Below are 14,084 nucleotides of genomic sequence, written 5' to 3'. Positions count from 1 at the left end.
ATAAGGGAAGGTCTTCAGTCCTAAGTACCGTGCCATTCCATTCCTATGCATCTTTGGAGCAGTCATGCTACAGTATGCCAAGTTGTCTGGAGGTTATATGATGTGGAAAATCTTTGGTCTGCAGAGGAGAAAGGCAAGTGTATTATTTCAATGTTCCACTGAGCTGTCCCAGCCCCTTTGTCTCGCCTGAAGGGCCTAAATTTCAGAGACTTCTCTGGACTGCAGGAGGTGTGTGCATTTTGTGTGGTGTGTGATCAGTAGCTGAGATGGCAGGAATAAAAACTGGAAACAAACTCTCTTTAATGGCAATATTATGGTATATAGAAAGGTGGATTACAGGGTTAGGGGTTTTTAGTTTACCTCCTGTTTTTTCCTATTGGCATGTTGGGCCAAATTCACTGCCAGCAGTAGCAGACGCAATACCCATTGACTTCAACGGGAGTGACAGGTGGTCATCTGATAGGATGGTCAGGCCCCAGAGGTTTCACTCTGCCACTTAAGATGTTGATGTGCTCCATGAATGGATCCCAGATGGGGATTCAAATTTAGGGTCCAATCCTGTGAGGTAACTGAGCACCCTTAACAATGAAGGGCCTATGTTCCAGCCCTATAATAAAAGTAACTCCTTGTCAAGATAATGGGAGCTACTCCTGTCCTGTAACACACACTTCATTGGGCCCTAGGTATGGAAAGCACTTAGCACCTTGCAGGGCTGAGCGGAGGGTCTAGTAGCAAATCTGTGGCTCCGATAAGTCAGATCTTGGTGGTAGTTTCCAGAGGAGGATTTAATGCACAATGATGAAAGCCATCCACTGGGGAAAGGGAGGGAGATACTGAAAGGAGAAATAGGGAGAGTTTCAAACTGAGGGTGGGAAAGCACACCAGTGCTTTACCCTGTGTGAATAAAATACCTCATTGTTCTCGTCATTTCTGTGCTTGACGTTTTCAACTGGACAAGCGATTTAAAAGCAAAACAAAAACCCTCCACTTTCTGGTTAAATTATAATGCCCTGTAAATGTAACTATATTCCTGGAAAAGCAATAAACCACATCTCTACATCATCAAGTAAACTGGAGGAGGTGGGGTTTGGTTGTTTTTTTTTGTTTGGTTTGGTTTTTGCTTCTCAGATTGTGATAAGGAAACTTGGGAAATCTGGCCTAAAATTTAAGTGCCTAAATAAGAAGCCAAATTGTCCCTTTTTAATTTTTGCTCTGGAAGGGGTAAAAGTAGCAGAAAGGCCACTAAAATGGCATCAAAGCCTGCCAGATGCAAAAGAAGAAGAGTTCAACTAACGTGGAGACAGCTCTTCCTCTCACCACATAGCATGCCCTCTGCATGGATTCTATGCAATTGGGAATCTGCAGGTCATGGCTAGGTAAAAAAGTGGATAGTGAGGGTAATGCTGTTTTTATGTGTCATCAAGGAAAATAGCAATGAGTTAATGCTGACCCCAATACTGTTAACATCTGTGGGCTCCTGCTCTGTGTTTTAAAACCCTCTTAGAGATGGTGTAGAAACCAGGCTTAGCTGTTGATGTTATAATTCAAGATGAAGCAGTACTTTCAGGTGGAGAGAAGAGCCCACACCATCTATGTAAATGTGAATTTCTCACCATATTTTCCTGTAGACCTTTGGAAAATCAGCAACATTGGAGCAACATGTCCCTGCTTACTCTGTGGGAAGGTAAACTGCAGCCCTTGTCCTGCCTCCAAAACCTGGCCATTTTTGGGGAAACTCCCTCAATGTTAATAACTCAATTTTTTCTACATCTTTTCCCTACCCGTTGTTTTTTCCCAAAGGGCGGTGATCTAGCACTATGATTTTAAAAGGGCTTTTCAAATCTGCACAGTGACCGGTATGCATTCCGTAACAGCAACAAAAGAACAAAAAAACAAAAACAGCACCACACCAAGCAAACAATACTGTATAAGTGATCTCACTCTGATTAAACCCCACAGCAGTAAAAAATAGAAGTATGTGGAAAACGTAAATTCTTTCCCTGAGGCAGTCAATTACTTCCTTAGTTAAAGGAGACTGGATGTTGCATGCTTATGGGTAAAAAGAGTAGAGCAGAAAAACAATGTGAAAGAGAAGAAAAAAAAAACAACCCTAAATCTGGTTTAAGTTTTGAAACTTTCCACTTGCAGGCACTTGCAACAAGTCTTTTCCCAGATAGACTTACACTTTCTCTGTACAACTTGTTAGGGAAAATCATGACAACACGGTGGTCCCGGACTAGTTATAACACTCATTTTGAAGTGAAGACCAAACGTTAGCAGGGTGGTTCATTATGTTCAAGTCTTTAACACAGTTTGGGGACTTTTTTTATATTGCAAATGTGGTGTCACCAGTGTGGGAGACAACTGTGTCTTAAATGGGGTTCTCCAACACAGTTGAAGTTGTACCGTAGACGAGGCCTAATATTGCTTGAATAATAAAGCACTCAGATATTTACTATGGTTGTGAGGACCATATAAATGCGTAAACAGACAGACAGAAGGCACACGCACACATAATGTAATATAAAAAAAAATATATATAAGGCAGCCCAGTAATGTAATATAAAAAAATATATATATATAAGGCGGCCTTCTCTCAGTTACAACAGTAAAACCGCACTGAATTCAGTAGGATAGCACCAGTATAACTGAGAGTAAAGTCCATTGTATTTACAGATTAATACAGTGCATCAACACAAAGAAAAATCCACTAGAAGATCTCTTCTTGGCAATAGAACCTTAAAAATCCTAGGCAACTGATTGGTTGTCACCGGCATTTTAACTCAATGTAAATTTACTAAGAAAAGACACACAAACCCAGCTACTGCAAAGTACGTGTCAGACAGGCAAAGGATACATTTCGTTGTTTTCGCTTCTGGATAAAGAATTGTGCATTGAAGGGGGTTTCTGAATTGTCATGGTCTGTTTTCCCTAGTGAGCAAGATGACATTCATTGGGAAACCAGATTTATTCCCAGGCCACTTCTACATTTCCCAGGACCCATTGTCTCCACATGATTCACAGGGTTGTTCCCGCTGAAATTTCAACCTCTCAGTGAACGGGACGTGTTTAAGAAAAGGCCTCTGATGGGCTGATTGCATTCCTGTAGAGTAAATCCATTATTATTGCTTTTCCTTTCCAGGGCAGGCTAATCCAGCCTGACTATGAATGAACTGGCTTGAAAATAAATACATAAATAAAAAGGCAGGCGTGGGTTCCAATCCTAGAGAGGGGAAAAAATATACAATTTTCGTCATCCTGCACAACTGTTTCTGGGACTCTGAACTGCAGCTTTAGCTGTCCCATTTCCTGACAAATACAAGGCACACCCAAAAGTGCACTCGGGAAAAATTAACCCCTTAAAAATGAGGGTAATTTCCACTACTATTAAAGCCTAGACAAAGGGGAAAAAAGCAAAGGGCCATTTTGCAAGAGCAGCCTGTGATAGGCAGCAATATTCAAGAGTCAAATTCTCTGCTGGTGTAAATTGGTCCAACTCCATTAACATCCATGGAGCTTCATCAGTTTACACCAGGAGAGAATTTGGCCTAATATCTCTAAATCCAGCTTTAATTAGCAATAGCAGAAATTGTGTTTAAGGTATATTTTATTCACCACTGTTTACTTTGCTGTACACACACTGATGCCCCATAGTATGTCTGTGTGAGAGTTCCTACTGAAGACCTAGTATAAAGCATCTTGTAATCACAGAAAGATACCCATCGATCATGTAAAAATTTCAAAAGTGCCTACGTGACTTAGGGTGAAATTTTCAGAAGCAACTTAGTTGTCCCATGGAAAATCAATGGGATTAAAACTCCTAAGTACTTAAGTCACTTTGAAAATATGATTTAGGCTCCTAAATTGCTTTGGAAAAAATTACCTGGTATCAGTTTTGTTAAAGGGTTGTTTTAATGGTCCTAAACCAGCTAGTAATAGTGATATTATGGTAATCATAAGATACCGTGTTTGGATTATATCACGGAGATCGCGGAAGTCACAGAATCCGTGACTTCCAACGATCTCTGTGACATTGGGGACCATGCCCACAGCAGCCCAGCCTCCGCACGTGGCAGGGGATCCCTCCCAGGTACTGGGCAATGGGGTCCCTGCAGCTCCTGGCCACTGCGGGGCAGGGGAGGGGGCAGGATGCTGGACCCTTCTCCCTCCCCATTTTGTCAGGGATGTTTTTAGTAAAAGTCAGGGACAGGTCATGGCTTCCGTTAATTTTTGTTTATTGCCCATGACCTGTCCATGACTTTTACTAAAAACATCCCTGACAAAATCGTAGCCTTAGTCATGCTGAAAGGTGAACTGTCAGGCTGGAGGGAGGTTACTAGTGGAGTTCCTCAGGGATTGGTCCTGGGACCAATCTTATTTAACATTTTCATTAATGACCTTGGCACAAAAAGTGGGAAAGTGCTAATAAAATTTGTGGGTGACACAAAGTTGGATGCTTTTGCCAATATGGAGGAAGACTAGAATATCATGAAAGAAGATTTGGATGACCTTGAAAACTGGAGTGATAGAAAAGTGATGAAATTTATTAGTGCAAACTGCAAGGTCATGTACTCTGGGACTAACAACAATTTTTTTTCTATAAGCTGGGGACATATCAGTTAAAACAACAGATGAGGAGAAAGACCTGAGTGTATTGGTCAATCACAGGATGACTATGAGCCACCAATATGATGGGGTCTTGAAAAAGGCTAATGCAATCCTAGGATGCATCAGGCGAGGTATTTCCAGTAGAGACAGGGAAGTGTTATTACGATTATATAAGGCACTGTGAGACCTCCTTTGGAATAGTGTGTGCAATTCTGGCCTCCCAGGTTTAAGAAATTTGAATTCAAACTGGAACAGGTGCAGAGAAGGGCTGTTAGGATGATCATAGGAATGGAAAACCTACCTAATGAGAGGAAACTTAAGGAGCTTGGCTTGTTTAACCTAACCAAACAAAGGCTGAGGGGAAATATGATTGCTCTCTATAAATACATCAGAGGGATAAACACAAGGGAGGGAGAGGAGTTATTTACGATAAGGGACAATGTTGGCACGTGAACAAATGGATATAAACTGGCCATCAACAAGTTTAGGCTTGAAATTAGATAAAGGTTTCTAACCATCAGAGGAGTGACCTTCTGGAACAGCCTCCTAAGGGGAGCAGTGGAGGCAAAAAAATCTAACTAGTTTCAAGAATGAGCTTGGTAAGTTTATGGACGGGGTGGTATGATGAGGTTGCCTACAAAAGCATGTGGCCGGCCCATCTGCAACTATTAGTAGCAAATATATCCAGGGGCTAGCAGTGGGACACTAGATAGGGAGGGCTCTGAGTTACAACAGTGAATTCTTTCCCAAGTGTGTGTCTGGTGGGTCTTGCCCATGTGCTCAAGGTCTAACTGATCACCATATTTGGGGCTGAGAAGGAAAGTCTCTCCCCCCCCCCCCCCGGCCCCCAGTCGGATTAGCAGAGACCCTGGGGAGTTTTTGTTGTCTTCTGCAGCATGGGGCATGGGTCACTTGCTGGTTTGAACTAGAGGAAACAATAGAATCTTTGTAACTTGAAGTCTTTAAATCATGATTTGAGGACTTCAGTAACCCTGCCAGAGGTTATGGGTCTAGTACAGGACTGGGTCAGTGAGGTTCTGTGGCCTGCACTGTGCAGGAGGTCAGACTAGATCAGGGGTCCCCAACATGGTGCCTATGGGTGCAATGGCGCCCGCCAGGGCAGTTGTGTGCACCCGCAGGACACCGCGCCGCCGAAATGCCGCCACCAAGTGTGGCTGCAGGAGAACCGCCTGCTGAAATGCCGCCAGGAAGCGCTGCTGTTTCTCGACGGCATTTCGGCAGCAGGGTGTCTGGTGCCCGCCACAGTCTTCTGGGAACAGGAATATGCTATTCCCATATAAAGGTTGGGGACTACTGGACTAGATGATCACAATGGTTGCTTCTAGCCTTAAAGTCTGTGGAGTCTATGAGTGTGGAGGTGACAGATTGCTGCACCCACTTACAAGTGTCTGTGACTCAGGAGAACTTTTGACTGAGTCCGATAGAATTCTTTCTGAGGACTCCAGTCGCAGCACACCTCAGAGTATTGACTCCAGTGGGTGCAAGCTCACTGTAGTGTAAGCCGCTCCCCAGTAAACACACACAAAGAGTTCAATGGTCAATGATAAAATGCTATAATTCAGGATTAGGATACAGCGATCCTTGATGATAACCAGATTTATCAGTAATGTTTTCATCAGCATCAGTTTTTGTGCAGTTAACAGAAAAATTTCCTCCTCTGTCTGTCTGGGCTATCCTAAAGCCATCTTCAGAATACGTTTCCTAGGGCAACTTCACAGGCTATTACTGCTGCTACCACCACACTAGTAATGGATCATAAAAGCCACTTCTGGCATATAAAAACAATGTTCAGGTCTTCTGAAGGTCATCATCATCATATCAGTTGAGGTGTTATTAATAGAGGCAAACTGCCTTAGAGTAACAACGGACCTGAATCTTCACTAACAGCATGATCTGAACCTTTATAGAGATCTCAAAAAGTGTGGTTAAAATCCATTTTACATACAATTTTCCCAGGCCTCTATAACTCATGGACTCAAGTGAAAGCAGAAGTAACAAAATATCACAAGTAAGACTGTTCTCATGGTATTTCTAATGACTCAGCCCACACCAGGAACTACTGGGCTTTTTGTTCCATTTGGTTTTGTTGTTGTTGTTTTATTTTTGTTTGTTTAGAAACCATAGATAATCTAGCCAAATTTCCAGATTAAATAGGTTCAGATACATTTATCATCAACACCTGAACTTTTGCATCCTTATGTAGAGAGCCTACAAACCATTTAAACAATTGCCCATCATTATCTAGTTCTTTGACATGACTTTATAGTAGGTTCGTTTAGAGTTGGATGACCCAGTAGTTAGGGGACTCGCTTAGTACTTGAGAGACCTGGTTACAGTTCTCTGCTCCACCATAGACTTCCTCTGTGACCTGAGATAAATCACTTAGCCTCTTTGTGCCTGTTTCCCATCTGTAAAATGGGTGTTGTGAGTGAGGTGCTTAGATACTATGGTGATGGGAACCCTATAAGTACCTAAAATAGACAGTTGATAGGCGAGACCATGCCATACTGTCCTCCTCACAGACTAACAGAAGAGAGAGAACTGAGTTTATAACTATGGTCTCTGATACAGTCAGCCCTTGGTGGGGAATGGCTTCAGCAGAAATGACCAGCAGTCTGGTCCCAAGTCCTGCAGACTCCTAAGATGCATGGAGACAAGAGCCACCTGCCCAGTACCTATCTAATCGCTACTAACCCCTTTGGTCTTCTCCGGGGCATTGGCAGTATGTCAATGCCACCATTGCCTTGTTCATTGCCACCGCCTTTTGTGCGTGATGTCAAGGTTAACAGCTGCTTTCCAATCGTAACCCATTTGTCCTACATTATGGTGCACAAACCCTTCAAAGCACCTGCAGAGAGGCATTTCCATGGTCGCTGAGACTGTACTCTTCTCTTTCACATTCACCCAACATACATCCATTTGTATTGCCCCTCTCCACTGACATGGGGGTCAGTATGGTTCTTGGTCATCCCTCAGGTAAAACTCCCATTACATTTAATCGGAATCTTTTTTGAGTAAAGGCTGCAGGATTAGTCCCATGGCCCAATATGAATTAAAACATATATGTGTATTACTGAATTGTATAATATGAGGTAAATTTTAAATTCTTAAAGGGAACATTTTTAAGAGAGGCAGGCTCAAAAACTGAACCAGATTTGCAAAGATTGTTGTCAATGGTAATGTCTTCTAGAAGTGTGTGTAACTTGTTCAATTTGTTAGTGCTAAATTGGCTTCTAATAAGAAAATCCTTCCTGTCAACAATACTGGTTTCCAGACTGCTAAAAATCAGCAAGAAAAATCTGTTACAAGTTTATCATGTTCCTTTTTTGATGATGATCTGCCCTTTAAGATATAAAGTGACTAAATCAGTCTAAACGCTGTTTATTGCCTGGTAGACTGAAGGGTAGTCTTTAACTTTGTTAGTTTGCTCTGTGGTGTAATTTTTGATAAGGTTTTACAAACCTTATTTACTGCACTTTCATACCTCAACAGTCACAGGGTGAAGTCAGGAATGTAAGAGTAAACAAAACAGAAGGGTTTTGGTCAGTAAAATACAGGCAGTTCTTTTTCCTTCACGTAGTCAAATAATTTGTTGTACATTGCCCGGTTTACAAATAGCTTTTCACAAGCATTTCTGGTTGGAAATATAGTATTTCTTCCCAGTGGCACTATTTTGTTTGACTTGGCATGCAGGGCACTGTAATTAAGTCTATATATTACTGTCCAGTACAAATGGCAGGCATTTCAAACCAGTTTGTTTAGGTTCCTTTCTTGCCTGGCAAATTATTTTAAAATGGATAATCGACCTCATACTTGACATTTACATCATTCTTATGTGTTTTAAACAAGGCGAGGAATACAGTCATAGTCCACCCACCCAACACAGACACCTTTTTGGATTCTATAACATACTTTTTTCCCCCCTTTGCTTGTGATTGGTGAATAGCTATCAAAGCCTTGTTACCACAGTACTCTTCCATTGTGTCACAGTGTATCTAGTCATGGTAGCACCTAATTACATTTTCATTACCGTAGTCCAAAGTTTTAGTAATGGACATTTTGTTTGCCAAATCATAGGTTGGGTTTGGATTTAGAAATTGTGAATTTTGAAATATGTAATACCGGGATGACGTGCTCCCAGTGAAAAGTCTATAGGATGTAACATGCCATAACTGGATAAAAAAGAACCTGAGGTATGCCACAATACAATCACAATGTAATGGAATATATATTTGATAGTCTTTCATACAAAATCACGAGACATTTCACAGTCAATATGCAAATACACATACACAACACAGCTTGCAATGTAGGTACATCTGGTAGAACACAGGTGAAAGGTATAAAGGTCTGACTAATTAAATATTGGGAAACTAGGAGATTAAAGATGTAGGACTGATGGTGAAGCATAGAAGAAAAATCTCATCTACCTTAGTGTCAAATTCAGTTCTGGTGTACATAGACACAGTTCCACTGAATTTGACCTAGGGAGTGGATTAAGGAATGCCACAGACAAAAAAAACTGGATTGAAATCTTGGCCTCATTAAAGTCAATGGGAGTTTTACCATTGGCTTCAGTGGGGGCCATAATTTCACCCCTGTAGTTTGAGGACCAGGCGGGCAAATGAAAGAAGTTTAGCTGATCAAATCCTTTTTCACTACCAGATCTGTTGGAGGAAGATTTTGAGCAAGACAAAAAGAAGTAGTTCAGGTTAGGTAGTGAGCCAGATCCTTCTCTCACCAAGAAGCAACACTCCACATGAAATAAAACCATTTTCTCAGTTACCTCAGTAAACAGAGGCTCTTCTGATGTACAGGTACAAGAAAAGTAAAACAAACAAAAACAAACCAGCAGCCAGCACTTATTGCACTGGGAAAATTACAGGAAGTTGTTCGTGAAACACTGTATACTGTACACCTGTCATAAATGCAACCTGACATTTTTTTCAAATCAAAACTTAAAATATTAATACTTATACTATTATTTTCTTCTCCTTCCAGTAAGCAAGGACATAGAGAAAAATAATATAAAATAAAAAATATATTCAAGTGAGGAAATATTGTACAAGCAGGTATTCTCTTTGTAGTCCATCCCCCCCCCCCCCCCCACCTTCCCCGTGGCTGAGAAATAAATCTAAGGATATTTGTCCTGGATAAACAGTTTAAATAAATACTTCAGACTTCCCAGGAAATGTAAACACACTAGTTTGGCAGGAAGGTTCATGGAGACCAAAAACCTTCTGTCTTTTTTATGGTTCTTTCTTTTTCTTTGTCTAGCCTGCTCCATCTAGAATTACGTAATCCCCTTCCAAACTGAAGCTCTCATTCTCACTAGACAGGGAAGGAACATTACAGAACAGGGAAGATTTCAGTTGTGGAAGTGGCTTATTTCATACTCTCTCAGTGCCTCGTGGCTAGTGTGAAATATGATCACCTTACTACTGTAGAGTTGTTTCTTGGCAGTGTGCAAGGGAGGGAGGGTGATGAGATTGTAGGGAGTTGTATAATCTTGCAGATCTGTCATTTTGCAGTCAAAGCACAGTATAGGTCATTTGTGAGTGAGAATATATTTAATTAGCTAAAGTTTAATGCTAAAACAAATGACCGTTTCCACTAAGTGAGACAGTGGTTTCAGCGCTTTCCATATTTTGTTATATTATTAATTATTCACGTTCCCTCTGTGTGTAAGTGACTCTTTCTCCAAACCAGTACCAAATAAAGATAGACCTGAACTCTAAAGTTTGGGGGCATTTGGATCAGTGGTTTTGGCTCAGCCCATTATAAACACTGAGTCAGCCATAGAGTTCAGATCCAGATCTGAACTTCCCAAATGACTTGGTGTTTCTGTTTGTCATTCTGGGTCATATATGACCCCTATTGCTATGGTATCTGAGTGCCATAGATGGAATCTGGGGTTCAGCTAATTAGAGAAATGGGAGCTGGCCATAAAGTCTGGATCTGGATCCAAACTTTTCTAAAGTCTGTGAGTGTTTCGTTTTTAAAGGCTTGGACTGAGCTCATCTTCAGGATCAAATAAGAACGTACACAGTTAAAAGTGAATGTGGGTGTACAAGTATTATTGCCACTATTTATTTGTATTCTGGTAGCATCTGGAGGTCCCACTCTATATAGGTTCTTAAACCACACTCACCACCTCAAGATCAGGGCTCCCTGATGCTAGATACAGTACAAATATAATAAAAAGATTGCTCCTTCCCAAAAAGAGCTTGCAATTTAAGTGTGAATGATGGGTGTGACTTTTCTAATTCACCTTTTTATTGACCTTGATGAGGTTTTTTTTGTAGGGGAGGAGCTAAAATATTCTTTCCCTCCCCCTTTTTTCCAATCACAAAAGATTACTGTAGGGTCTATACATTAGTCTAATGCAGCAATCCAGTACCCTGCCCAGTTATTTATAATTTGTGTAACAGTATGATTGATTGACCCATCAGCACTTCATGTTTATGTTTTTGAGAACAACTGTATTAAATAGATCTGATACATTAAAGTGTTTTGGTTGGTTTGTTAAAGAATGAAGAGAGGAATATGGTTCTAATTTCCAAATATATAATTAGTTTCTTGCTCACAGCTAATTAAAACCAACCATGTGGTTGATGATTTAACTGGGAATTGGTCCTGCTTCGAGCAGGGGGTTGGACTAGATGACCTTCTGGGGTCCCTTCCAACCCTGATATTCTATGATTCTATGTTTTAAAAGTTGCAGCATGTTCACATAAACCATATGTTGTTAAAGTGTGGGAAACAGGCTCATCATTTCACAAGGGGAAAACAACAATTTCCATATTTATAAACAGTGCTGGACAATAATGCTGGAAATCACTTAGGAAGATGTATTTTGATATATCTATAAATACATTTTACATCCACAGATGTAAATGTCCTTCTTGATTATACCAGTGAAACTCTGAAGTCTCGGCAATTATGCTGGTGTAAATGAGGGGAGATTTTAGTTCCTTGTACAGATGTGTAGTGCTGCACTTGCATCAAAAAAGTTACAGAAAAGCACATTCTCCTTTGAAATCGAACAAGATTAAAAAATCAGAGAATCCTCTTCCAGGTTATCACTATATACTATACACTTCTTTTCCATTTAAGGGACCTAACTCTGCTCTCACTTGCACCATCGTGAATCTGGAAAAAAGAAAAGGAGGACTTGTGGCACCTTAGAGACTAACCAATTTATTTGAGCATAAGCTTTCGTCGTGAATCTGGAGTAACTTCCTTTGACTTCTGTGCAGTCAATTCAGATTTTACACTGGAATATGGGGGAGCAGAACTCGGTCCAAGAAATTCATGCAGAATCCTACCGTGTCTCAGTCAGCATAAGATTCCCCCCCCCCCCGCCGGCTAGCTCCTTTTCTTGATTATACATTAATACAGTACGTACCTGCTGACACAAGGTTAAAGTGACCGTTTTCTTATAAAGTGCCAGTTAATGTTTTGCCAGGGATGAACGCAAGAAGAATTTTTACAAGGGTTCAACAGAACTGTAACCTAATTCATGTACTACTCACTTTATGTGTGCCAGGCTTTCTGCTAAAAACGCCTTATATTTTCAGAAAAGAGCAACAAATCCACCCTTTATCCACGTTTCGAGCCTCAATATTAACGATTTCAGAAAATGGTGGGTAGAATTTTGCAAGGTCTCTTTGAAACACACATGGCAAAGTCATTCACAGCAGAAGAGAAAGAGAGACTTTAAAAACTGCCTTAGGATGAATCCAAAAATAAGTGAGTCTGAGACCTGGAAGCGTGGCTTTCCCACCTCCTTTGAGCTACTACTATATCTGCAGCAGTTGCAGGAAATCAGCTGCGAGCTTGCCTAGGGACAGTGTGACACCCTAAATTCTGTCTAGTTTTTAGACTGTATTTCAAGCGAAGTGCTCTACATCCATCGAAGGGAATACACCCGCTCATCCAGTCCCTCTCCTAGCCCGCAGTGCACCGGAATGGAGCTGTCAATCAGAATCCCTTTGGAATTAAAGATGTAAATGGCTCCCGCCCCACATATACGGTATTGAATAAGAAAACCCCTTCAAAGAAGCCACTTCCTTACCTTATACTTCATATTTGCAGGCTTATATGGAGTAGTCTTCTAAAACTAGACAGCATACGTCGAGATCGCACGTCTTTTCCCACCCATGTAATGTCTTATTGAAAGCAAATGAAAATAGTCCCAGAATTGCAGTTGGTTTGCCAGTCTAATTTGAGAGGTCTCGGTACTGCTAAATTTTCAATGTCTCTGAGCTCATGTTGGGATTGTTGGAGGCAGACTACTGAACTCATTTGCATAGCTTCCTACTATTGGCTAAAAGGGCAGAATTGTGGGGACAAGGTAACATGGATCCCACCCACCCCCAAACTTTTTGAAACTCCCCTTCTAACAAAGATCACTTACTATGACATGAATTTCTACTACGAAAGAGGAGGGGGCGTGAGAGAGAGATTGAGGGTGAAATCTTTTAAAGATTAGCTTCGTTTCTTTAAGAAATCAACTCACAAAACAAGTTCCGACAGTCCTGCTTCCTGTGACCTAGCAACTCCTTCATAAACCAGTTTCATTTCAAAGCCATTCACCCCATAATCGCCACATGAAATCGACTATGGGAACAAAAGCCTTTCTGTCTACGGTACTCTCTTTACTCACCACCCCTGCTGATATCTCTTTTGGTCGCTGTTCTGTTTTTGTTCTTTTCAAGGTTCAAAGTGCTCCGACTGTCAGACTGAAGCAAGCCCCTAAAATATTTTTTTCTGACATGACAGAGATCAGGCACTAAAACTTTCTCAGAAATGTACTCTGCACCTACACTATTCTAATGATGACGAAAATGTGCACCGTGCTTTACAGACAGAATAAAATACATATGATATTCAGACAGTATACATCTGGCAGCCACCATTGGTTTAGATGAATACTTTGTTAAATTGGAGCTCTCCAATGCTGCCTATTACCTTTTCCGTGTAGTCCTTCTTTCAGTGCTAATTCTCTTGGTGCGCACACTTCTATCTTTGTTTTTGAACAGTTAGGGTTTTCATTCCTGTCTTCCTGCTTTGTGAGATGGTCTGTTAACAGTCCAATCATTATCTCTTGAATCAAAATGCCAAGTGTTCTCTTTGCATGGGAAAGGATTGTTATTTACATATTGATTAGACACTGGAGGGCAAGCTGGCTTTAATGCTCTCTATGCCTGGTTTAAACTGTGACCCCTGTAAAATCAGTATAGTTTGGTAAAAAGAAAAGGAGGACTTGTGGCACCTTAGAGACTAACCAATTTATTTGAGCATAAGCTTTTGTGAGCTACAGTTCACTTCATCGGAGTGCTACTCTGAAATCTATAGTTTGGTAGTAATTCCTTTGTGATTACTTGGGGGCAGGCAGTGCTTAATTTGTAATGAAAGAGGTGCTGGGGCTCAAGCAATTAGGTGACATGGCT

At 41.0% G+C, this 14,084-nt stretch overlaps 1 protein-coding gene across 1 annotated transcript in view; it reads right to left on the bottom strand.

Moving 5' to 3' along the window:
- NEDD9 (neural precursor cell expressed, developmentally down-regulated 9) overlaps window positions 1-12,905 on the bottom strand; it is a 47,108-nt gene extending 34,203 nt beyond the window's left edge. The window contains exon 1 of the mRNA XM_084618503.1: window positions 12,707-12,905. Coding sequence (XP_084474629.1) covers window positions 12,707-12,718 — 12 coding nt within the window. The 5' untranslated portion in view covers window positions 12,719-12,905. The remainder of the gene's footprint in view (window positions 1-12,706) is intronic.
- Window positions 12,906-14,084: the final 1,179 nt, after the last annotated feature.

This window comes from Lepidochelys olivacea (assembly GCF_965140295.1).
Source record: "Lepidochelys olivacea isolate rLepOli2 genome assembly, chromosome: 2".
NCBI lineage: Eukaryota > Metazoa > Chordata > Testudines > Cheloniidae > Lepidochelys > Lepidochelys olivacea.
Note: the sequence above shows the minus strand (reverse complement) of the source record. Positions and strands in the feature narration are given on the sequence as shown.